The 24,997-nt window shown below is 57.9% G+C and overlaps 1 protein-coding gene across 1 annotated transcript; it reads left to right on the top strand.

The window, feature by feature from the left end:
• HHIPL1 (HHIP like 1) lies at positions 1-24,997 on the top strand. Its single transcript, XM_032839545.1, has 9 exons — positions 1-270; positions 5,868-6,514; positions 9,097-9,240; positions 11,341-11,669; positions 12,133-12,259; positions 14,887-15,032; positions 17,462-17,543; positions 20,926-21,008; positions 23,084-24,997. Exons 1-9 carry the CDS (start codon positions 1-3, stop codon positions 23,638-23,640), a joined length of 2,385 nt encoding a protein of 794 aa, XP_032695436.1. The 3' UTR covers positions 23,641-24,997.

Below are 24,997 nucleotides of genomic sequence, written 5' to 3'. Positions count from 1 at the left end.
ATGGCGGGCGGGCGGGCCGGGCCGGGGGCGCTGCTGGCCCTGCTGGCGCTGCGGGTGCTCGGGGCGGCGGCGCACCCGCAGTGCCTGGACTTCAGGCCGCCCTTCCGGCCGCCGCAGCCGCTGCGCTTCTGCGCGCAGTACTCGGCCTTCGGCTGCTGCACCCCCGAGCAGGACGCGGCGCTGGCCGGCCGCTTCGGAGCCCTGGCGGCGCGAGTGGACGCCGCCGAGTGGGCCGCGTGCGCCGGCTACGCGCTCGACCTGCTGTGCCAGGTGAGCGGGCGCGCGTCGGGGCCTCGGTGGCCGGGCGGGAGGGCAGCGGGGACAGCCCCCGCCGGGCGGCGATAGAGGGCGGGCGGCGGGCTTTGGACCCGCGGGCCCTGGGCGGGGTCATCCGCGCGGGTCGGGGAGCCGGACTTTGCCATTCATTAGTTTCGTGACTTAGGCCTTCTCCCGGCCTCAGTTTCCCCTTGGGAAGCAAGAGGGCCAGACACGCCGATGTCATCGCTCCCTTGGAGTTTGGGGGTCCCCTCTGTTCCGGGATCTCCTGAAGTCAGCCCCTCAGTGTCCCGGCCTCCAGAAGCCCCGCCCTTATGGGAAGGCTTTGTCCCTCTCAGTGCTCCCCCCCACCACTGCCCCAGGGGAGGCGGGAGCAGTCTGGTCCTGCGGGCAGCAGGGAGCGGGGTGATGTGCTAGACTTGGGTTTGTGGAGGAGTATAGGGGACACAGCTCCCAGTGAGGATCCCTCCCCTGCCCTGAGGACACCATCTCAGAGCCCCCGCCCCCTTCCTGGACCAACTAAGGGGTGCTCACACCCTGGGTGAGCCGGGCTTATGCCTCTGGCCCTTCCCGCCCCCACCGAGGTTCCTGCTATACCCTCTCTGGGAGCGCCCCCACCAGGCAGAGGGACTCTCATCGTTTCAGACCACCTGAGTGACATCCCTTTGGTGTAACCTCTCTGTCCCATCCCCACTGAGGGCAGAGCCCCTGCTTCCGCCCCGCAGGACTGGGCTCTGGCTGTTCCTTTTCCTCCTGCATGGGTCTGATTCTGGAGTGACTGACCAGAATCCCTGGGGAAATGGAGTCGAGGCCAGAAAGCCCTTAGGCTGACCTTGGCCCACTGTCCAGGCAGTGAGACCTGGGTGGAAGGGTCTTACAGGGCAGCCTAGCTGACAGCCTGCAGCCAGCCAGGGGAAGGGCAGGAGGTCAGGCTGGGAGTCAGACTTACTGGGTTGATCCTGGTCCTGCCACTTCCTGGCTCTGCGGCCCTGGGCAGGTCACCACGGCACATCATTGCATCATCTTTAAAATGGGGGCACTCCTAGCCGTTCCTCGGAGTTGCCACACAGACTAAAGGGCACATACTCAGGGCTCAGTGGAGGATTCTGGTAGGATTTCTCTAGTGCCTCTTTGGACTCCGCTGGCTTCTCAGCCCTAGGCAGGGACACAGTGGGGCCCAGAGGCTGATTCAGAGAAAGCCTAGAGAGACAGGAACTTGCTCAGTGGTCACACAGCTCAGGCATGGCTATGGTGGGCACTTGGCCCACACTTGGTGCCATGTGAGTGGGCCATCTGGGTCAGAAATAAGAGGGTCTGGGAGTGGATGAGGAAGGGAGACCTGGGGAGCGCCAGAGTGCAAAGCCCCCGTGCTGGGCATCTCAGGGGAGCCAGAATGGTCTGGTCAAGCATCTGTCTCCCTCACTAGCCTGGGGGCGCCTTGGACCGCGGCCCTTCCCCACTGTGATCATAAGCTGGTTCATGTAGCCACACCACATTTGGGCACCTAAGCTAGGCTCAGCAGGGCAAATCAGGTGGGTGGGTCCTAAGAGGAGGAAGGGAAGGGTCAGTCCTTCTACACCCCCTACAGGAGGCTCCCCTCTTTCCTTGAGAATGTTCCCAGCAGGGCTTGGCCTTGGGCAATCGGTGGTGGAATGACCACTAGCCCTTTACCCCAGGCGTCTCTGAGGGTGACCTCACGTCTGGAGTGAACTTGGACGGGAGTGGAGGTTGGATCACAGTTTCTCTGGCAGGGCCTCAAAGGAGGGCAGGAGAGTGCTGGGGGGAGGCCCATCCTGCCTGTGAGCCAAGGCCCTGTCTGGATTCATCACCTCTTGATTTCCACCCTGGGAGGTGGCCACGGGCCTTATTTACAAGGTTCAGTCAATGACAGCATTGAAGCATTCACATCTGCCGTAGGGAGGTGGGATCCCACGGAAACATGCTCGCTTCCACAGTCCTCTCCAGAGCCTGCCCCCATCAGGCCCCTGCAACTCCTTCAGGTGCCCAGAATGGCTCCTTAGCTGGAGGGCGACTGTCCCTCGTGGCCCCTTCAGACTCTTTCTGAGGGCTTCGCCCTTATCGAGCCAATGCCTGTGTCATCAAGAGGAGAAAAGGCAGCTTGGGACATATTGCCCCCAGGTTCATATTGTGCACACCACGACCTTCCTGGATAACTGAGCTTGCCTCTCTGCGTAACCAGAAGTCATCCAAGTCTGGTTTCTGATGGAAATCTATGTGGAACATGCCCTGTAGGCACGTGTACTGGACCGACGTTTCCCCAGAGCCTGTTAGGACCTGGCCCTGTGCTGGGTCCTGGGCCCAGAGGCAGTTGGCAAGTCACAAGCCCAGCCTCAAAAGTCCCCTTGTTCAAGTCAGGAGACAGACACACCGATCTTATCAGAACACATAAAAGCCTTCCCAAGGGTGACTGAACACTATGGGGCATTGGGACAAAGGCTGTACTTTCCTTGGAAAAGTCAGGGAAGCCTTCCTGGAAGAGGAGACATTGAGAGTTCATCTAGTTTGTGCATTTACTGAACAACATATGCATCATCTCATTTATTCCTCCCAACAGCTATGAGGTTGGAATTCCTTTTTTTTTTTTTTTTTTTTTTTTTTTTTAGATTTTATTTATTTATTTGACAGAGAGAGATCACAAGTAGATAGAGAGGCCGGCAGAGAGAGAGAGGGAAGCAGGCTCCCTGCTGAGCAGAGCCTGATGTGGGACTCGATCCCAGGACCCTGAGACCACGACCTGAGCCGAAGGCAGCAGCTCAACCCACTGAGCCACCCAGGCACCCATGAGGTTGGAATTCCTTTCCCCTTTTACAGATGACGACGACACAGGCCCAGAGAGGTTAAGGAACTTGCCCAAGGTCACACAGGGAATTGTAAACTCAGTCTGCAGTACACTCTAACTCCAAAGCCCTTCCCTTAATAACTCTCTCATATCGCCTGTTTTCTTGGAGCCCCACTGTGTGCTGGGACCCCTGCCCTGGGTGGTCTCATAGTCTGTGGGGCAGATAGACATACCAAGAGATAACCAAGTCCTAGGCAGGCAGACTGGCTGAGTCATCTCTCGCCATGGGGAAGTGCCAGCACAAGTGGAAAGTTCACCCCACAAGCCACAGTTACATTCTGATGATGTTGTGTCTGAGGTACGGACGGAGAGCTGGGAGAGCATGCAATAGGGCCAGGGGTGGGAGTCCTGGGAGAGGGTGGGGGGAGTCAGAGAAGGCTCCTCAGTTGGGCCTGGAGTCATGAATAGGAGTTTGCCAGATGTGGAAATGGGAGAGGAGGAAATATCCTCCCAAGAGAACACTGTGTGCAAAGTCTCAGCCTTCCTAAGGAACAGGTGTAGACGTTAGAAATTTTTGGGACTCAGGGCCGTGAGTCACGGATGTCACCAAGCCCACAGTGGCCGTTTCTGGGCGGCAGGCTGTTTGCTTCCGCGCTGAATGGCCCAGGCAACTGAGTAGTGTGATGCTGTATCAGTTTTTCTTGGGGTTTCTCCTGCCTCTTCCACTGATCATCCTTGCCAGCAGCGATCATGACACTCCCCTGTCCTGTCCTGCTTTTGGATTGCTCGGGTCTGAGGACCACGTTTGCATTGTGTGTAAGTAAGAGTACACAGGCCACGAGTAAGAGCTTGCCAGGCCCAGTGTTGGGTGCGTGGAGGCTCAAATTCCAGCATGGCTGTCCCTGGAGGCCCTCTGTGCTCCCTCTCTAGCTCTGGGCTGGGCTTTGACCAGTGGAGGGCACTCAGACTGGCTTCTAGAAGTCTCTTCTAGTCCTGTCGTATTTCTGGGGCTGAGGACGGCGTCTGGCACATAGTCCGTGTCCGGTCAACACTTGCTGAAGGAAACACTGCTGGCTAATCTGGGGAGAGCAGCGGTCCGGGCGTCATGAGGGCTGCGTCTGAGCCCTCGTGTGACCACTTCTTGGCACAGGGACTTCCTAGAGCCTCAGTTCCTCATCTATAGAATGGGAGTCGCAGTGACCTCACCTTGCAAATATTAAGTGAGGCATGTGTGCATGCCGACCCTTCCTAGCCCACCCAGAGCTGCTGGCCGGACATGTGGGAGGCTCCAAGGGGCTGTGAGGGAAATGGTACTGCGTAGCGACCTCGTCAGTAAAGGGTGACATGGGAAACGTGGTCTCCGCGTCTGGGCCCGGGACAGTGGCTGACCATCGCCAAGTGGCCCTCAGCCTCACAGTAGCACTAAGGTGCCGGGAGGACAAGGCCGTGGTGTGACCACAGTCGTTGAAAGGGAGAGCGTCACCCTTGGCCCAGGGCCTGAACACACACGCCAGAGGGCAGTCTGCCCCCTCCTGTCCTTGGAGGCCTCCTGCTGGAACCCAGCCTGGCCCCACCAGCAGAGGGGGAGCGTGGTTCCAAGAAGTCATCCCCACCGTGAATCAGGACCTTCTGCTGGACAGGAAGGAGGGCAGAACACTTTATCCATTAGCTCCCTCCTCCCAGGGCTCAAAGTTTTGCCCCAGGAGGCATGAACGCTCCGTATTCCAGATCGTGCCCATATGGGTACTGAGTGGGGCCCCCAGTGTCTCATCAGTGGGGGAACCCTCAGCAGGGGCCAGGGAGGCTGAGTGCGGCTGCTCCATCTGCCCCCAGAGCAGAGGACAACTCAAGACCCCACCTGAGGTTTCTGAGCAAGGGAGGAAGAAAGGGCTGGGGCCAGGGTGGGGGGTGGGGACATGTGGGCAGGGGTGTTACCAGCTTGCCACAAGCCAGACTCCACAGTGCTAGGGAGGGCAGGGCTGATCCCAGACCAAACCCCTACCCCTCCACGCTGACCAAATGGCACTGAATGACACTGGGGGGGGGGACTTGTGCCTCGGTCCCCCGTCTGCAGCACTCTTCCCTTTGTGGGCCTTTGTGAAGGTTGAGTAACGGAGGTAGGAGCACCATTCACTGTCTAGGGCAGGTCAGGTAAGTTAGTACCCAGCACACGCCCTAAGCACTCACTCTGGCCCCGCTATGTGCTAGGCACTGTGAGGTTCTGGGACACACAGTGACCAGACAGGCAAAACACCTGCCCTCGTAGGATTTAGGTTCCAAGGAAGATAGACAGTAAACACTCAGACACATTAATTTTTATTATGATACCGAGTCCTGGTAAGGTTTTTGGTTTGGGGTTTTTTGGGGGGGGTTAAGCAGAGTCGGAGGCTAGGAGGTAGTTAGGGTGGGGGATGTGTGCTCTCTGAGGAGCTGTCCCTTGAGTGGGGAGTAAGTTATGCCGATATAGGGCTGGGGCATCGTATGTAAAACTGTCGCAGACCCTTTCTGGCGCCCAGTAGGGGCTCGAGGTCAGCTGCTGCTGCTAGCGGGAATAGTAACGGTTGTGGCTGCTCGTGCCAACAGAAGCAATAAGGCAAGAGATAGATGATAAGGGGACAGGAGGGTGAGGGTTGCAGCCAGTGAGGAGAATTCCTGTGTTGCTAGATAGATGGTGTTGTCCCCACTTTACAGGCCGGCAGCCTGAGGCTCTAGCAGGTGGGTACCCGGCCAGCGGTCATCCAGCTGGTATGCACCTGCCCACAGCATCCCGGGGATGGCCCTGTCCCTGCAGGACTGCTCGCCATACGCGGCCCACCTCTACGATGCCGAGGACCCGTCGACGCCCCTGCGCACCGTGCCCGGGCTCTGCGAGGACTACTGTCTGGACATGTGGCAGACGTGTCGGGGCCTGTTTCGCCACCTGTCGCCTGACCGAGAGCTCTGGGCCCTGGAGGGCAACCGGGCCAAGTTCTGCCGCTACCTGTCGCTGGACGACGTGGACTACTGCTTCCCCCACCTGCTGGTCAACGAGAACCTCAACTCCAACCTGGGCCGCGTGGTAGCCGATGCCAAGGGCTGCCTGCAGCTGTGCCTGGAGGAGGTGGCCAACGGGCTGCGCAACCCCGTGGCCATGGTGCACGCACAGGACGGCACCCACCGCTTCTTCGTGGCCGAGCAGGTGGGGCTGGTGTGGGCCTACCTGCCCGATCGCTCGCGGCTGGAGAAGCCCTTCCTGAACATCAGCCGAGCGGTGCTCACCTCGCCCTGGGAGGGCGACGAGCGGGGCTTCCTGGGCATAGCCCTCCACCCCAGCTTCCGGCACAATGGCAAGCTCTACGTCTACTACTCAGTGGGGTTTGGCTTCGACGAGTGGATCCGCATCAGCGAGTTCCGGGTCTCCGCGGACGACATGAACACCGTGGACCACGGCTCGGAGAGGTGCTTTCCCTGGAGGGGCCCCACCGGGTGGGGCAGGGCTGGGATTGGGCTGGCGGGCCCCGGTACACACAGGGTGGGCCTGCACCCGTCTTAAATCCTCCATCACACCCAGTGAGGGGGGCTGAGCCCGTGTTTTGGGCTCGGCACCCCAGGATCGCGTCCAGACTTCTGGATCAGCCACTGCGGGTGGTTTGTTTCATTCGATTCTCCTAGCTCCCGATTCGGGTAGCAGTAGGCTCCCCATTTCCCAGGTGAGGAAGTGGAGGCTTGGAGAGGTGAAATGACCGGCCAGGCCACACAACTGGGAAGCCTCAGAGCTGGAATCCGGGTGTGTCTGTCTCCTGAGCCGCACCTTCCACTTCTGCTCCCCCGGACCCTCTGCCCCCTACCCCAGGAGGTGTATTCAGCCCTCTCAACATAAGCACCTCTCTGTGTATTATCTGTGCCCCCCACTGTTTTCAAAACCACCCATGAAGGGCGTTTGCATCAGTCTGGGTCCAACAGGAAAATAAATCCAAGTAGTAGGTCAACAGGCAGGACTGGATACTGGGAATTAGCTCCTCAGGCATTAGGAATGAAAGAGCAACCTGGGGAGGAAGTAAGGTAAGCCTGAATTTCCCAACTGGAGGAAGCTGTCTCCACATCTCGGGCTGGAGTGTCAAGGTGAGAAGGTGGGGTTGCTAGAGCCCCAGAGCGGGCCGGGGGTGGGGGCACTCAGGGCAGCTGGAACCACAGTGGGTCTGGGCAGGGGAGCCGGGGCCAGGGAGGAAGTGCAGCTGCGGCCAAGGCTTGCCCGGCAGAGAGAGAGAGCACGTGATGGGGAGAAATACCCTGGATTCTCCCTTCCTCCCACCTTCCAGTCTCCAGCCAGTGCCTTCCATTGGCTGTCCCTAGCGGCAGGCCAGCCAGCAAAGGAGCATGGGAAATGTAGTTTGCAGGATCTGAGTCTTTGACTTAGAGAGCAGGTAGGGGCCAAACAGGACTGATCTGAGGCAAAAAGGCAAATAATGGCACATTGGACATTTAATAAAACTGTAAAATCTTGACACTGAAAGTATAAAAAGGAGAAGGAATCAAATAGGCTGGCTGGCATGAAGGCTAATGTAGGTCTTGTCATGCAGTGTTAATTTTGACTGTGAGCATCCTGACAGCCAGAGTGAAAGGAGAAAGCATAATTCTCATTATCTGATACGAGACTGTACAACCCGTTCTCCAAGAGATACCAAGTTATCACATGGCTCGCACCGAGAGTCAAAGGGACAGAATGGATGTGCTTCCTTGGTAACTTTAAAAAAAGGATTCCTGGTAAAAACAGAAGGTGGGACACACAGTATAGAGAGGAGTCTATTTCCGAGTGAGTGTTCAGTGAGGGTCCTCTGGGGACCTGTCAAGTACAAGCCTCGAACTTGACTCACACAGGGAGAGGTAGGGGCTCAGGGAGGGGCTAAGACCAAGTGGTCACCCTTGCCCAAGTCAGCTGTCAGTCCTTGTTCCCAGGGCTGGGATCCTCATGGTAGGTGGATGTCTCACAGTCTGAGCTGTCCTTTCCAGGGAGGACTTGGTGTCTGGGGCTCTGTTTCACCCCCCAAGTGATGTGTATTGGCCTCGATGGAAAGTTTTCCAGTCTTGGTTCTGGAGCCCTTAAGTCCTGGGTTCAAGTTACTTGACCTTCCTGTGCCTTGGTTTTTCTTCTCTGTATTAATAAGAGATTAGTTAAGTCCGTGACCTATTCTGGAAAACCTAAGCAAACAGGGATTTGGCTACAAAGGAATTGGGAGGATCTGGAGAAGGAAAAGGGGAAGGTCAAAGTTACCTGAAGATTAGTAATTGCAAGAACCCGGACGAACAGAACAGAAAAGGTCTTTGTGTTGCAAAGTTTGCTGCTCCTGGTACCAAGATGTCTGGGTGGAACCCAAGAGTCCCCCTTTGCGAGCCACTGTTTCCATTCCTGCAGCCACCACTTCTGGAGACAGTGCCAGAAGCCAGCGAAGTGTGACTTCTCCTGTCTTCTTGCCCTTCCACTCTCCACTGGAACCCTAACCAGAAGCCAGCTGGCTGGCCATGTAGCAGAAGGCCATGGCAGTAAAGGAGCTCTCTAAGGGGTTGAGTGTGTAACTGAGCACAACTCACCCCACACAGCCCACCTCCTTAGAAATTACAGTACACAACGAATGACAGGTGTGTGTAGAAAGTGCTCGTCTTATGTGGCTGGTAGGCAGGTAGCTATGATTACGAAGAAACCTTTTGTGCCAGTGACTTGGGCACTGGGGAGGTAGAAGTGGGGAACAGTAGAAAGAACTGAGTTCTAGTCCCAGCCCTGCTACCTATGGGCTGTGTGACCTTGGACAAGTTGCTCAACCTCTCTGAGCCTCTGGTTCCTCCTTAGCACAATGGAGTGAATTATCCCTGCCCAGCCTACTAGACCCTTACAAAAATCCCCTGCTACAAAATATATGAAAAGTCTTTTCAACGGCAAAATGGCATCCAAGAGAGAGGTTTTATTGGTGTGATCTTGTCTTGTGTTTTTGGCTGAGGTTGGTGTTTTTTTGTTTGTTTGGTGGGGGTGGCCTGTCTTCTTTTAGGATAATCCTGGAGATCAAAGAACCAGCCTCGAACCACAACGGGGGCCAGCTGCTGTTCGGGGACGATGGGTACCTCTACATCTTTACTGGTGACGGCGGGATGGCCGGAGACCCCTTTGGGAAGTTCGGGAATGCTCAAAACAAGTATGTTCTGCTTTTGGCTGGCCAGTGGGTTGGTTCATATACTCTTCTGCAGGGGGACTTCCTTCCTCAACCGCGCAGCATAGAGCAGTAAGTAGAAAGGGCTTGGGGTCCCAGCTCAGTCTGCAGCTAGCCAGTGGGGGACCCCCATCAAGTCACTTCTACTCATCAGTTGGAGGGAAGAATATAATCTCCAGGGGAAGGCTTGTCATGAGCAGTAAAGGTGATCGTGTTTGTGAGGGGCAGGCATAGAACCCACTTGTCACGGATGCCTGATAAGGGACATCAGAGAGCCTCTGGGAAGTCAGCCCAGCCCCGCTCGAATCAGAGGAAGGAAAGGGAGCCTTCCCAGACCAAATGGGGAGCGTGAGCTGGTCAGAACAGGGCTATATGGGAAACTGAGGCACAGGCTTGCTGTTGTACTTCTTGGCTTGAGCAGACGGCCTGCTGGTCTCCTCCTCCACACACACACACACACACAGGCACACACATGCTGTCGATGAGGATATCTAGGGCAGCCTCTTCCATTCTCTTAGCAAAAATGACAAAACCTTCCTTAGCCCAGAAAGTAAAAATAGCGAGGGTGATGTTGATTACAGTAATTAAAGTGTTCGCAGTCCGTGACGTGCGCTTTCATACGTGACAGTGTAAGAATCCCTGCGGCCTTCTCATGTTTGGGATGTGTTTAGCGATGTAGTGGGGAAAATAGAAATTAAGGATTTGGGGATAATTGGACGGAACTTAAAACATTATTTTGCTGCTATGAGTTTTGCCCACTTGCATCATGAAGCTGGCTGCGCGGCGTGGGGGCTCAGGTTGGGATCGGAAGCTTTGTGCCCAGTGGGCTGGAGTGCGTCGGGGGGCTCCTCAGAGCAAGTCATAAGAGACCACAAATGGGGGATTAACCATGGGGGATTCCTGGGTGGGAGCCTCTTCCAGGGTTAAAGAAGGCACTGCTGAGATGTCTGATGGTGAGCCGGAGGCTTGGGTGCGGACACTGGGCTGGAATGAGGGTACACAGCGATGCACACTGCTCAGTCCTGCCGGGAAAGCAGTGGGGCAGGGCGGGGATGGGGGGGCACTAGAGTGCTCACAGCGAAGACAAGAGCCTGGTGATAAGGAGGTGCTCTAGAGAGCTCTCCTCGCTCTTGGGGCCCCAGAAACTGATGTTGCCTGGTGCCATGGAAGTGGCCCAGCCAGCCCAGAGCTGCCTGGGGGAGTGGCAAGTTGTCCCCCTCTGCAGCCTGGGTGGCCTCATCTCTGAGGTAGGGGTGGTGGGTGTGGCATGGGGTGAAGGGCTGCTGAGTCTGTCTGACATGGGGTTGTTCTGCCCCCTCATGTCCTCGATGGTGAGAGAGAAAGCAAGGACCCCAGCCTCCCATTTCCTGCTGAGATCTGCAGCATTTTCTCTCCCTGTCCCTGAGCCCTGCCCTGTACTTCTGCACTTGACTTGGATTACAGCCATTCACTCACCAAACACTGAATGAGCCCCTTTCACATTCCGGTCACTGTCTTGAGTGTTGGAAGAAAACTGTACATCTGAGTCTTGGGGGAGTGTTTTCACTCCCTGGGACAACCCTGTAAGAAGACAGGAGGGAAAGGGAGCACCCTAACATGGCAGTGAGGAGACAGGCATGGGGAAGTTGGAACAAGTGTTGTGGCCACGAGCCTGGGTTTCTGTGGTCCCGCTGTGTGCGCCGGATCCCAGCCCACCCTTTACTAGCCGTGTGACAACAGGGCACGTTATGTGACCTTTCTGAGCTCAGCTGCCCCATCTCTAAGAGGGCATCACAGTGGTACTCACTGACCTAAAAGGTTGGTGGTGAGGATGAGATGGGACAGTAGAGGGTAAGTATGTCCAACGCTTCCCGCTGCTTGGCACTTGAGAGGGTGCCCCAGAAATGCTGAATGAATGAATGAACGCATGAATGCGGGTACCCAGCTGGTAAGCAGCTAGGGAGGACTTGAACCAGGGTCTCTGGCACTACAGCCTAGGCTGGCCTTGACCTGGCCCGGCACCTTCCGTGGGCTGCCCCCGGTGCCCTGGGGTGAACCCTGGCGCTGGCTGAGCCCGAGCTGCGCCTTGTCCCCCCTGGCCCGCAGGTCGGCGCTGCTGGGCAAGGTGCTGCGCATCGACGTGGACCGCAACGAGCGCGGCCCCCTCTACCGCATCCCGCGCGACAACCCGTTCGTGGGCGACCCCGCTGCGCGGCCCGAGGTCTACGCCCTGGGTGTGCGCAACATGTGGCGCTGCTCGTTCGACCGCGGCGACCCAGCGACAGGAGAGGGCCGCGGGCGCCTCTTCTGCGGAGACGTGGGCCAGAACAAGTTCGAGGAGGTGGACCTGGTGGAGCGCGGCGGCAACTACGGCTGGCGCGCCCGCGAAGGCTTCGAGTGTTACGACCGCAAGCTCTGCGCCAACGCCTCCCTTGGTGACCGCGCCCCCGGGGTCCCACCTCCCCGGCTCTGCATCCCCCCTCCCATGGTTGTGCTCAGCGCCTCCCTTGTGCCCCCCGCGCCCTCATGGCGCATCGAGACCGCCCCGAGCCCCCGGAGATGCTCATACCCCATGCCATGGGGTGTGCGCCAGTGCCTGCCTCGGGACCTGGTGCGCCCCCATCTTGGATCTCCCCTCGCCTCTCCCTGCCTCCCCAGCGCTGCGGGGCTGCTCCTGGCTCTCCCTACCCACCCCATCCCTGCAAACCCATGCTCTCTCTTCCCCACTCTACCCAAGCCCTAAGCACCTTCCTCCTTCCTGACTCGGTGGGGCCCCCAACTCCAGCCCTCCCAGTGACCTCACCTCCTCTTGCCCCTCTAGACTCAGACCACCTACCAAGCTCATTGTGGGGGAGGGGCTGACCGGTAAGCTCATCCCAGCTTCTCCCCTCTCTGCAGATGACATCCTGCCGATTTTCGCCTATCCGCACAAACTGGGCAAGTCTGTCACGGGAGGCTATGTGTACCGGGGCTGTGAGTACCCCAACCTGAATGGCCTCTACATTTTCGGCGATTTTATGAGTGGGTAAGTGGCTCGTGGGCTCCGATGCCAAGCAGCTTCTGCCGCTGGCTTGCTGTAGAAAGCAGGGTACAGGTACGCTGTGTGTGTGCCCGCAGGGGGCACGTGGTCGCTGCCCTCTGACCGGGACCTCCGAGCGGGAGCCAAGCAGGTCTCCTCCTCTGGGAGGGAGTCGGAAGTCACATCTCAGGAAGCAGCCTAACCCGCCCCCTGTCTCCAGATAGTCTTCCCAAGCCTTGCTGGCTGCCTCAAGCAGCGCCATGAAGGCTCGACTCCCAACCACAGAGGGGATGCTTGTTGACGTGCAGACCCCTTGGTCTTCCCCTCCCACCGGACAGCCATGGGTTCCAAGCCTGACAGCAGTGCTGGGGGGCAGGGAGGGCAGAGGTGGAAGGTGGGGGCAACAGGAACAACTTCCTCAACAGACTCTGGGCCACCTGGTTTCCCCAGAAGCCAGGACCTGCCTCTCATTTCACGGATTGACTGGGTTTCTGGGGAGAATTCCTCTAGAAGAGTCTGGAGAGGTCATTCTGCTGGGGAGGGGGGAGCTGGGGCTCCAGCCAGGGGCTGACTGTGGGGGTCCCTGGTGCCTTGCTGAGGCAGCCAGGTGCTCCAAGTAAAGATTTTTTTTTCCTTCCTCCCTCCCTCCCTCTCTCTCTCTCCCTTCCTTCCTTCCTTCCTTCCTTCCTTTCTTTCTTTTTAAGTTCATGGGGTGCCCGACTGGCTCAGTCAGTAGAGTATGTGACTCTTGATCTGGGTCATAAGTTCAAACCCCAGGTTGGGGGTAGAGATGACTTAAAAATAAAATCTTAAAAAAAAATGTATCTGAGATTGCTGCGTCTGATCCTGGCCCACTTAGTAGCTGTGTGACCTTGAGTCAGTTACGTCACCTCTCTGTTCTTCCGTGTCCTCATCTGTAAAAGGGAGATGATAACAGTACTTGCTTCCTAGGGTTGGAGGACTGAGTCAGTTAAGACACATACACCACTTGGAATCTAGTTTGCACTCAGTATCTGGTGGCTCCTAGTTATTCCTACCTGGGGTGCCCGGCTGGCTCAGGTGGTAGAGCAGGAGACCCTTCATCTCAGGGTTGTGAGTTCAAGCCCCACACTGGGCGTGGAGCCTACTCAAAGAAAAAGCAAAATTAAAAAAAAAAATTATTCCCACCCTAGCCTCTCCACATGAGGACACCTGAACAGGGTTCCCCAGGAGTAAAAACAAGGAGATACGGAAGCTCGAGGCTAGCCAGATAATTCCCATCTCTTGCAGGCTGCTGGTGTGAGATTGGTTTGTGGCCTCCACATGGCCAGCTGGGGCCAAGGGAGAAGCCTGACCTGAGCCTCTGGGTGCTGGGGCCTCTTCCCTTAGGGTCTGCCTCTCCCGCTCAGCTTTTCCATCTGGAAATGGGTCTAGATGAAGCCTCTCTTTCTTTCTCTTTCTCTCTCTCTCTTTTTTTAATTTATTCATTTGACAAAGAGCACACAAGTAGGGGGAGTGGCAAGCAGAGGGAGGAGGAGAAGCAAACTCCCCACCGAGCAGGGATCCTGATGCGGGCTTTGATCTTGGGACCCCTGGGATCACAACCTGGGCCAAAGGCAGATGCTTAACTGAGCCACCCAGGAGCCCTCTTTTTTTTTTTTGTTAAGATTTTATTTTTTTAAGTAATCTCTACATCCAACACGAGGCTTGAACTCACAAGATCAAGAGTCACATGTTCCACTCACTGAGCCAGCCAGGTGCCCCGAAGCCTCTCTTTCTGTGCCTGATTCTCTTTCCCCCCTCCTGCTCTCCCACAGGGATTCAACTAATTCCACAGAGATTCAACTAATTTTGCTAGCTTTTCCCAAGCCCTTCTGCTGGGTTTGGCTTTGTGCCACAGTCAGGGCAACAGAGCTGAAAGCACCTTGCGCCCAAGTCAGGGAGACAGACCCATGCTTGGTCCATTCCAGTCCAGCCTCAGGGAGCCTGTGCTCGGTGCTGGGGGCGCCTAGTGCAGGGGCAGTCAGGAGGGCTTCCCAGAGGAGGGTACATCCAAGCAAGGTCTGGTGACTGACAGGAGAAGAAGGGAATTAAGGGCAAGGTGGGCATATTCTGAAGATGCCTGAGCTCCATCTCGTGCGGGAGCGGAGGCTGCTCCAGTCTGCCCGGACTTCTGGTCACCAGCCCTGGAGAATTCCTCAGCTCCTGACTGCCTCCCGTGGGTCAGCAGCTGGGGCTGAGCTGACCGAGTAGGGGACAAGCTGGTCACCTTCCCCCGCCCTTCTCTGGTGCAGAGGAGGTACCCAGGGAAGGCTGCAGGCTGGGCCAGCTTTATGAGAGCAGCGGATCCTGACCATTAGACTACGGGGAAGTGTTGAGAGCCCGCCCTGTGGGCTGCCGCCTGTGCGTTTGCCAGGACCCCGTGTTCCGAAGGGCCCGCACTTGGTTTCATGTTCAGCTCTCACTGCCTTGAAATCCTTAGTACTTTTGGAACAAGGGGCCCTGCACGCTTACTTTACACACAGGATCCTGCAAATGCTGTAGGGTCCTGGTTCATGAAGAATACATGAGTGAGTGGGTACCTGGATGGACCGTGGGTGGGGCTCCCCGGGCACCCCGCCAGGCATGACCACACAGCTCCTGCTTCTTTGCAGTCGCCTGATGTCCCTCCGAGAGAACGTGGAGACAGGCCAGTGGCGGTACAGCGAGATCTGCATGGGTCGAGGCCAGACCTGTGCGTTCCCGGGCCTCATTAACAACTACTACCCTTATATCATCTCCTTTGCTGAGGATGAGGCTGGTGAGCACTCCTGAGGCCCCAAGGCCTCTCATTCCGGGCCAGATGCCTGGGACTGTTCCCTGCCCCGTGGGTCCTCTGACCTGGGTGGAATCCCGAGATGGAGTCTCAGGCCTTCTGGCTGGGGAGCAAGTGGGCAGCAGCCCGAGACCTCGCTTGGGTGTCGGTCCTCACCAGCCTGGGCTCCTGTCTCCTCATCTGGAAGGTGGGAGCACAGTCCCCACCCCCACTTCCTGCAGACCTGCTTCTGGGCTGTGGAGTTGAGCGGACCAGGAAGGGGTTTGTCATGGTGGAAATGCAGGTTGGTGGGGGAAGAGTGTGTCCCAGACCTATACTACTCTGGGCGCCTGATGGCCAAGAAATCTGGCCTATAAAATTAAGCCACATGATCTTCAGAAAGTGGGTAGACACCACCTCCTTATTAGTGGGTTCCCATTCAGGCTCTTGTATTTTCGATGCAAGGAACAGGGAGGGAGGAGAGAAGATGAAGGGCCGTGGAGACTGGATCCTGCTCCAGCCCCTGCCTTTGTCCTTGGCCCCGATTGTCCCTGGACAAAAGCCGAGGGGCCCCCAGTGGGGCCTGGGGGATGCTTGGCAGGGTTGCTAGGCAACGCCCACCCAGGGGCCTTTGGAGGGGTATCCCCTGCGGGGGCCCAGTGCCCAGAGCCCCCAGGCCTAAGTCTGGGAAACCTTTGTTGGATGACACCCGTCACAATCTAAATTTTCAAAAGGGCAGCCCCAGCCCCCACTGCCCTCCCAAGCCCACTGGGCTTTGAAAGCCCTTTCTTTCGGTCTGTAGGGGGTTAATGTGTTTTGGAAGGAGGTGCCCCAGGGGCAGGGCCTGGAAAGTGCAGTTTCCAAGGGGCCCTTGTTCAGCCCTCTGAATGACATCAAGTAACCTTAGCCAGGAGGAGCCTCCTCGAAATCGGCCCAGGGACAGCACATGGCCCAGGGACAGCGTGCTAGTGAGCTTGGGCAGGCAGCCCCTGGAAGGCACAGAGCCCTGGGGTCCAACACAAACAAACCTCCCCCAACCACTGGCTCTGGCTCTCCAGTTGTTCTTCTGACATTTGCAAATTGCAAAACAAGGACCTCTGCTGGCCCGCTGACCTCCAGGGACAGTCTACACCCCAGAGAAGAGGACGGTGTGGCCTGGGTAGGGCTGGGTAATGCTGGGTGGGGGGCGGGGAGGCTCCCTGCCTGTGCATGGCGTTGGGGGCCGTTTTTCCCAGCAGACGAGACTGACAGGCCAAGGAGTGGGCCTGGTGTAAGCCTGTCACTTTACCGAGGTGGGGCTGGGGGTACCGCACCGGACCTGCTGCCCGGAGGCCTCCCAGAGCAGGGCCCTAAGCTTCAGCTTGGTCAGCCAAAGGCAGGCCCTGGAGAAGGGCATTCCAGGCCGAGGTAGCTGCCCGTGTGGGAGTCTTGGGTTGCTCCACAGGGCTGGAGAGTAGGTGTGAGGGCTGCACAGCCCAGGAGGGGACAGTGGCTCCCAGAGGCTTCTCTCCAGAAAGAGGCCCAGAGAGGGAAGCGACAGCCCAAGACTGTACAGCAAATTCATGCCTGTGTCTCTGGGTTCTCCAGCAGGGGCTGTCTTGCTGGGGTATGTTTGCATCCCCTTGGAGACCTACTAACCACCCCCAGCCCCCCACCAAAGCAGGGCTGGTGCTCCCAGAGGGGAGTCAGAGGTCACTGAGCACTCAGCACCCTGCCCTCCCTGGCCCCCTGCTCCCACCGCAGCTGGGTCTACCCCAGTTACACAAGTTGGCCTGCCAAGTGTCTTTGCCTTTCCTGAGATCCCTGGGTTTCCCCGGCCTTGACTCTCTGGCCCCACCCCCAGGCAGCCCTCCTTGACTGCATCCATCCCCACAAAGATGCCTTCCTCAGAGTTCACAGCTCTCTGCCTGTCTTAGGCTCTCCTCGGGGACGGCCCTGTCTTTGTGAGAACTCTTCACTGTCTTGCAGAGAAAGAGGTGTTAGCATGGCTGAGCCATCACATCACGCATGGGCTGTGTCTGGGCCTCCAGCCCCCATGCGTCCTGCATGGGCAGGCTCGGGGACAGCAGGCCTTCCTGAGTTCCAGGAACAGCGGTTGCTGGGGAGCCGGACTGTGGACCCTCACTCGTGCCCAGAGGGGTGTGCACCGGGCATGAGGCCAGACAGAGACGAGGGTGGGGCTGGGTCTCCAGGAGGAGGCAAGAACATGGCTAGGTCCAGGCAGAGCAGCCGGCAGCTGGGGACACTGTTGCCTTTCTCAGCCTCTGGTTTCAGCTCTGGGCACTGAAGGGCTTCGCAGACCTCCTTGAGGTTGGGGTCCCTTTCAGAGGCTGAGGGGAGCTGGCCAGGGTGGGTAAGGAGGGCAGGGGACAGGGTCCTGGCCGGGACCATATTCCAAGCAGTGTTCTCACTCCTTGCCTGGTTTCTTGTCCAAGGGGAGCTGTACTTCATGTCAACAGGTGTGCCAAGTGCCACGGCGGCCCGTGGGGTTGTCTACAAGGTGATCGACCCTTCCAGGTGAGCCCCGCCCACCGCACTGCCTGGGCTCCTGCTGTCTGCCAGCACCCCTCACCTCCATTGCCCTGTTTTCCTCTCCACCACCCCCTACAGGAGGGTGTTATTCATAGCCCCATTTTTCAGAAGGGAAAACAGACCCAGAGAAGGGTAGTGACCGGCCTGGCCCATAGTGCTGGTGAGGGGCAGACCCAGGGCTCAAACCTGGATCTACTGCCTCAAATCTAGCTCTACTCACGGTAGGGGGGTGCCAAGGACGCTGCCTGGGCCAGATAATCACGGGTTTGACCTCGCTTTCTGGCCTGCTGTCCACCCGACCCCATCGTTTCTCCTCTCTGACTCACCCCTCACCCCTCATTTCCTGGGCCACCCCACCCCTTGCACCACCTCCCCGAGCCCCCGACTTGCCTCTGAGACACCTTGATCTCCGCCTGTCCCCACCACGAGGCTGCCCTCCCCCCCTGCAGCCCCACCTCTGCCTGGGCAAACCAACCCACCTGCTCCGGTCTAGAACATGCTAGAGCTTCCAGAACACCTCCCTGGCCCCCCCAGTGCCCGTCTCCATCTGCTCTGCTTCTATGTAGAGCTGCTAATTTGGTGCCAGGCAGTGCTCTGACTCCTGCCTCGTAAAACTCCTTGCCGTTTCAGCCGCTTCGTTTACAGAGGTGAAAATCCTATAAAAGTGGGCACCCCCTCCCAGCCAGAGCCAGAGCTGGACTCGGGATGGGCAGCTGGTTCCAGAGCTCTGCTCTGACCCCATGACTGCATGAAGCTATCCCTTCAGCCTTAGGCCTCACTGCTGCGGAGGGGCCTTTCCATCCAGGCTTTGTCCGGTGCTCCCTGTGGCTCTCACCACTCAGAACCATAATCTGTAATCTTCCCCTGGCCAGAGAGTCTCCAGGGCTAGCTCTGCCCCTCCACCCATTCAGAAGCAGTGCTGGCCCTGGGCCTGGTATGGAGCACAGAGCAGAGACGCAGGCATGTTTAACCAATGAATGGGTGATTGGGTTTCTCAGTCCTTCTTAGCCCTTTGAGTTTTGCTTCTCAGCTGGGCTCCCACCGCTTCGCACCCCCATTCAGCACCTGGGCGAGCTGCCCCATGTGGGCACATCTGCACCCACCCCCAGCACAAAGCACCCCCCCCCAGGGCCCTCAAAGAATCCACTTACATCCAGCATCCAGCAGCACCCAGACGTGGATAGTGACCCTAACCTCTGAAACATCCTGGGTTTGGAAAAATCCTAAAACACCACCACACTTCCAAAAAATCGTTTTAAAAAATTAGAGTAGGTTTAAATTGATGGACAATTTGCAAAGATAGTTCAGAGTTTCCCATGTATCCCTCGCCGATGTCCTCTGCCATTAGCATCTTGGAAGTCATGGTACGCTAGTCGCAGTTAATGGACCGATGTTGCCACATTTCTATTAATTACAGGATTTCTCTAGTTTTCCCCTACTGTCCTTTTTCTGTTCTAGGATCCTCTCTAAAATCTCATATTTCTTGGTCATAACATTTTTTTAGCTTCCTCTGGTCTGTGACAGCTTTTCAGACATTTCTTGTTGACCACACTTTTTTTTTTTAACACAAATCTATTCATTATTGACATAATTATTCATCAAGAAACACATAAGGACTTCCTCCTTTCATCCCTCCTTCCCGTGTCCCCCAGGTCCCCTCTGGCTTTATCTGCTAGCGCCTGTGGGATTTATGGCAATGCGGAGGACCACATGCAAACTTGGCATTTTTCTTTGTTCGTTTTCCCTATTTTGTATAAACGTTTCCACGTTGCAACATCACTCAAAAGCATCATCTTGAATGGCTGTGTAATCGGCTGGTGGGTCACTGGGCCACAATTACCTTACCCGTTCCTGGGACATTAAGCTTATTTCCCATTTTTATTTTTAAAGAGTGTTTCTCTAAGGAAATATCACATATATGGAGCATGTAATTTATGCCAGAGGCTGCCTTCGACCCACCCTCTCCTTTTGCCACGAGGCACCTTTCTTTTGCTGTTGGCTCATTCCCCCTATGCAATTGAAGGGACCGGAGGCTTAGGGAGTTCTCTGGCTCAAGGGAGCCAGAAACAAACTAGACTCCTTCCCTTCCCTCCCTCCCTCCCTCCCTCCCTCCTCTCTTTTGTGTTTCTCTTTTGGAATGCATGTCTTTCTTTGCACCCACAACATCCTGCAAAGAGGCTGCAGATGAACACAGGGAAGGAAGAACTGGGGAGTGGGCAGTGGGCAAGTAGGATGTGGGCATCCCTCATTGCCCAGACAAAACCACTGCAGCATTTAGGGTTGCATCTCCTACCTTTTCCCTAACAGAGATTTTTTTTTTTTTTTTTTTTTTTTTTGGTAACATTATTTCCTTACGGAACAAAACCGTGCTGGGTCTGTCTGAAGCATGTGGGTATTATCTGGGCTTCAGAGCTAAACCCACTCTTTCTGCAGCTTTGGGAAGCCTGTGTGCCTGGCTGTGTTTCTTCAACCTCTGGGAGGAAAGACCCATACCCCTCCTCAGTTTCCCTCTTTGGCCAAGCCTGTCTGGAAGCCACGTCCTGTCACATGGCCACCTCGGGCTTTTCTCTTGTGCTGCTGGAACCTATTGAAGTCTGGACCCACGTGGGCCAGTCCCAGAATAGTGTCGGTCCCATTCAAAGACTCACAGATCCACAGCCAAAAGCTAATTAAAATGGAATTCCATGCCTTACTTGTGCCCCTGGGGGATGTCAAAGGAGACCCAATTCAGAGCCCTGGTAACCCTTCTCAGAAGCGTATCTCCCCTTTCTCTCTGAAGCCCCGCCCCCCAGGCCCCAGATCCCTCCCCCCAGGCCCCAGATCCCTCCGCTCCGCTGCCAGCCCGACCCTTTATCTATAGATGACCTTACCTTTCACTCCACTGCGGCATCACCAAAATCCAGGGCCAGAGGAGCGGAGACAGAGAGCTCCTCAAAGGCCGGGGGGTGCGGGGGCCAGGCTGGGGCGTGGGGGCCAGGGTGGGGTGCGGGGATCAGGCTGCCGTCACGGTTCTGGCGGCAGCGGAGCTGGTGGTGGAAGGAAAGGGGCTGTGACTCCCGATCACGCTCCCAAGACAGCTCATGGTCTGAAGCGGAGGCGGCTCAGGAGAGGCCGAGCCACTGGCCTTCGGGCCCTTGAAAAGTAGATGCGGGCCGGACTCTAGGCAGACCGTTATCAGGACTTCTGTCCTGGGGCTGGGCTCCCAGGGCCCTGGGGCCACGCGGCAGGTGTTCCGCCGGTGGCCACCGTCGTTGTTCACATCCCCTTGAATGCACAGGTGCCTGGCTACCAGGGGAGAGCGGGCGTCCGAGGGACAGGCTCAGGGGAGGCTCCCGGGGTGGCACTCATGACCTCCGTGTGTTGGCAGACGGGCACCTCCCGGCAAGTGTCGGATCCAGCCTGCCCAGGTGAAGGTGAAGAGCCGCCTCCTCCCATTTGTGCCCAGAGAGAGTAAGTGCCTGCCAGCCCTGTCGCAGCGGGGGAGGGGAGCTCCTGCGACCGGGGCCCAGCTGCTCCTCCCCAGATATGCCTCCTTCCCACTGGCCCTGGAGGCCCTCTCTGGGCCCCAATGCCTAGCACTGGGAATGGCACCCGTTAGACGCTCAGTTAAAGTGGATGCAACTCCTTGAACCCCGGCCATGGGTGAGTGGCCCCAAGGGTGCTGCATGCCTCAGAGGGGACAAGCGACGGGAAGGGGTGGCTGGTGCCAGGGCAGGTACGCTCAGAGCCCTTGGGACAGAAAGAGAGAGCGGGTACATCGTGTGGGAGCAAGACTGGAACGAGTCATTCTAGTTGCAGGGGCTGCAGGGGGAGGGGCATCTCCTGGGGCTGCTGGAAGTCAGTCCTGTCTGGTCGGTTTGGTGGGGAGGAAGGTGGGCACAAACCCTCAGGACCTGCGGGCCAAGCAAGGCCACAGATGATGACCCCTGGCATCTGGGGCCAACTGAAAGGGTAGGCATGACAAGGGGTCTGTTCCCCTGGGCCCGGGCTGTGTGGGAACATAGAGCCAGGGCTGCCTGGCCATCCAGGTCCTCAGAGAAGTGGGAAATGGATCCATCCATCCATCTGTCCGTCTGTCCAGTCACTTACCCCACACACGTGCTTCATGCCAGGGACAGACTGCTCAGCCAGACAGACAAGGTCCCTGCCTCCTTGGGTTGTTACATACAATCTCTCCATTTGTAAATTTTGGCACCTTTGGCTCAAAAGCTTAAAAATCACCCTGCAGGCCAAAGGTGCAGTGGCCCAATAGATAGGGCACCCGTTAGTTGACTGAGGAGCAGGGGAGCAGGGAGGGGGGAGGCTGGGCACTTGGCAGCTGAGGGTAGGCGGCCCTGAGAAAGGGGTGTCCCCAGGAGAGGACAGTTGGAGGAAGGAATGAGCTCAGTGTTTGAGGAAGTTAATTCTAGCTGCAGCTGGTTTCAGGCCTGGACCAGTTTTCCATTCATTCAGCAGTTTCTGGCACTTTGGATAGTCACCCCTTCTGTGCTGGATGCTGGGGCCACCGGGAGAAGTCAGACTCTGTCCTGGCGGGGACAGACAGAGGAGTCACTTACTGTCCCAGGGCTGTTACAGAAGTGTGTGCCAGCTGCCATGCGGACCCAGAACCGTGCAGGACGGGGGTGGGGGCTCCTGCAGGCTGAGGGTTGAGGCTGGAACATAGAGAAAGGTGCACTGGGGGTGGGGGTGGGGGATTCTGGGCCATTGGACGAGCAAGAGCCAAAGCAGAAGGCTCCCTGGCAGCCCGGGGAGCCGGAAGTCCTTCCCTGCATGTAGAGTGGGGGCCAGGGCGCAGGCAGGGGGAGCGTCTGGCCCATGTCCCTGTCTCCTGGCCCTGACCTGCTCCTTGCCTTGAATCAAGGCCCTTTCTCAGCCTTCATCTCCACTGAGGTGGGGGGTAGAGGACTTCGGACAGGTGACCCTGGCTGGGGTCCCTCCCCATAGTAAGGCACTAGTCTGGGTGTTCGCGTCTCCTGGCAGTGTCTCAGGCAGGGTGAGCTTTATCTCCGTGGCTGACTAGGGCCGGGTGCGAATGTCGGGGTGCGGCAGGAACAAAGGGGGTCTCACCTCGGCTCCCTGCTCACTGTATCCAGGCCCTGTGGTGGGGTAGATGGGGTGCCCTGGACCTCATGCCGGCTCTGGTCAGTGTGGGCCCCAGCCCCCAGCCAGCGAGCAGCCTTGGGAGTGTGGAGTGGAGAGTTCCAGCCTGCCCTGACCGGCCCTTGGCAGTCCAGTTCCCATCCTGCCTGTCATTAGATCCTCAGCAGATTTTCCCAATCAGTGGGCCTCAGCTACCTCAGCCCTAAACCAAAGACTGGAACCAGAAAGTGTCACTTGCCCCAGAAGCCCTCCCAGACACTTCTCTTCCACTGGGCTCATGAGTTAACGGTGTGAGGGGCTGTTCCCCTATGCCTGAGGAGGGACTCCCAGGAGGGCAAGACTAGGAGTGCTGGGAGACCCCAGAAGCAGACTGGCACAACTGGGCAGCTGGGGTCCCTCTGACTGCAGGCTCTTCCTCTGCGCAGAGTTCATCCGGAGGGCAGAGAGCACCCCACGGCCCACAGCGCGTGCACCCACCCAGGCGCCCCGCCGCGGACGCCCCACAGCTGCTCCGCCCCTGCCCACCCTGCGGCCCGCACGGCGCACCCCGCAGCCTGCACGGCCCACCCAGCGGCCTGGGGGCCGGAGGGGTGGCGGGGGGCGGCGGGGGCGACCGGGCATGGCGGACCCCTTGCCCTCAAACGGTGCAGTGCGCCTGGTGCGGCCTGCGGGCCTGAATCCCGGCCGCGGGCGTGTGGAGGTGTTCGTGGGTGGACGCTGGGGCACCGTGTGTGACGATGCCTGGGACATCAAAGCGGCTGCCGTCGTGTGCCGCCAGCTGGGCTTTGCTCATGCCGAGCGGGCCACCAAGCGCGCTGAGTTTGGCGAAGGCCGCAAGCTGCCCATCCTGCTGGATGACGTGCGCTGCGCGGGCACCGAGCGCAACCTGCTGGAGTGCACGCATGCCGGCGTGGGCACGCACAACTGCGAGCACCAGGAGGACGCGGGCGTTGTGTGCAGCCACGAGGACCCTGACCTGTAGGCGAGCACCATCCGTCCGGTTGCAGCCTGGCAGGGCTTCCCCGCCCTGAGTGCGCCCAAGGCGCGCACCACTCTGCGGGCAGAGGCGTCCCATCTGTAACGCTGTCCTGTGGACGCGTGTGAGGTGTGTGCAGTGCTCACGTGCTCTGTGTCCCTGCCTGTGTGTCTCCCGCAGACCAGAAGCCACAGCGTGTTGGGGTCTGTGTGGCCACGGGCCCCAGGTTTTCTTTTCTTACCTCCAAACATCTCCGGTTCGTGTAGGAACACAGTCTGGCCATGGACACTGAGTACTGATGGCTACTACCTGTGAAGGGCAGACATGGTCCTTGGCCATATTAACAGAGGCATAGCTGGCAGATTGAAGGAGGGGATCAGGACTGACCTGCCCAGGGCTAGAGTGGAAGGCCCTGGACCATCTGGAACATGGCCTAAAGAAGGTGACTCAGAGAGCATGGGCAGGTGGCCTAGCAGGTAGAGGTTCTGAGGAGAACAGGAAGGTATCCAGTGGGGCAAAGGGAAGCTGTCAGCTGGATGGGTCCAGGGTGAACTGTGGGCATGGCCATCTGAGCAAGGAACAGGCTTGCTTGAGGTGGGGTGGCTGGGGGAGGGGGTTTCTGGATGACCCCTGGGAGAAGCCTCTTGGTCATCTTGGACTTCATCATCATGCTGGGTCCATGGGTGTGCTCTGGGGACTCTGTGGGACAGCAGCCACCCACCTGGGCACTCCAAGCACCGTGGCCCCAGTGAGTGAGTGGAGTAGCAGGTTTCTCTAAAGGCTGTATTGAGGCCACAGAAGCCACCTTGGTCATCTCCATCCCCACACTGCGGTGAAATCCCAGGGGACCCTCTGACTCCTCCAGCATCTCCCACCCCACCCTACCCCCCGCAAATGTCCAAAAAGACTACTGATGCTGTCACCTGAAGCTGTGCTAAAAACGTGACTGTTTACAACCCCCTTCCTGCCTCCTCTCTCTGACCTGTACTGCCTGGGGGCTGGAGATGGGGGTGGAGGAGGGGGCTAGGCCTGGAGCCTCCCTCCTGCTCACAGGGGGATGTTCCTTTGCCCACCAAGGGCCTCCATCCTGCCCCCGTGCATCAAGTACAGTTGGGCTAAGCTTCTGATAGGGGAGCAGAGGGGATAAGCAGATGGTCTCTGGGCGGTGGGGACAGGGTATAGCCCATGTCAGGGTCTGTGAGGTCTCTGGGGGTGTCATCCCAGCTCAGCCTGTCCATTATTCTGAGAGCTGAGCCAGAACTTAGGGTGGTGCACCCAGCAGAGACAATGGTGCGGGCGAGTCTGGGGGGTCTCCTGGCTGCTCGCCGAGGCTGAGTGTGGAGTACAGGACTGCCGAAGAAAG

The sequence above is a fragment of the Lontra canadensis genome, unplaced genomic scaffold (genome assembly GCF_010015895.1).
Source record: "Lontra canadensis isolate GAN:19392208 unplaced genomic scaffold, GSC_riverotter_1.0 scaffold108, whole genome shotgun sequence".
Classification (NCBI taxonomy): domain Eukaryota; kingdom Metazoa; phylum Chordata; class Mammalia; order Carnivora; family Mustelidae; genus Lontra; species Lontra canadensis.
Note: the sequence above shows the minus strand (reverse complement) of the source record. Positions and strands in the feature narration are given on the sequence as shown.

Excerpts from the sequence above, each read along its gene's own strand:
- HHIPL1 (XM_032839545.1), top strand. The coding sequence starts at position 1 with ATGGCGGGCGGGCGGGCCGGGCCGGGGGCGCTGCTGGCCCTGCTGGCG. Across the intron at positions 9,241-11,340 it reads TTCGGGAATGCTCAAAACAA|GTCGGCGCTGCTGGGCAAGG; the intron begins GTATGTTCTGCT and ends CCTGGCCCGCAG. Across the intron at positions 11,670-12,132 it reads CTGCGCCAACGCCTCCCTTG|ATGACATCCTGCCGATTTTC; the intron begins GTGACCGCGCCC and ends CCCTCTCTGCAG.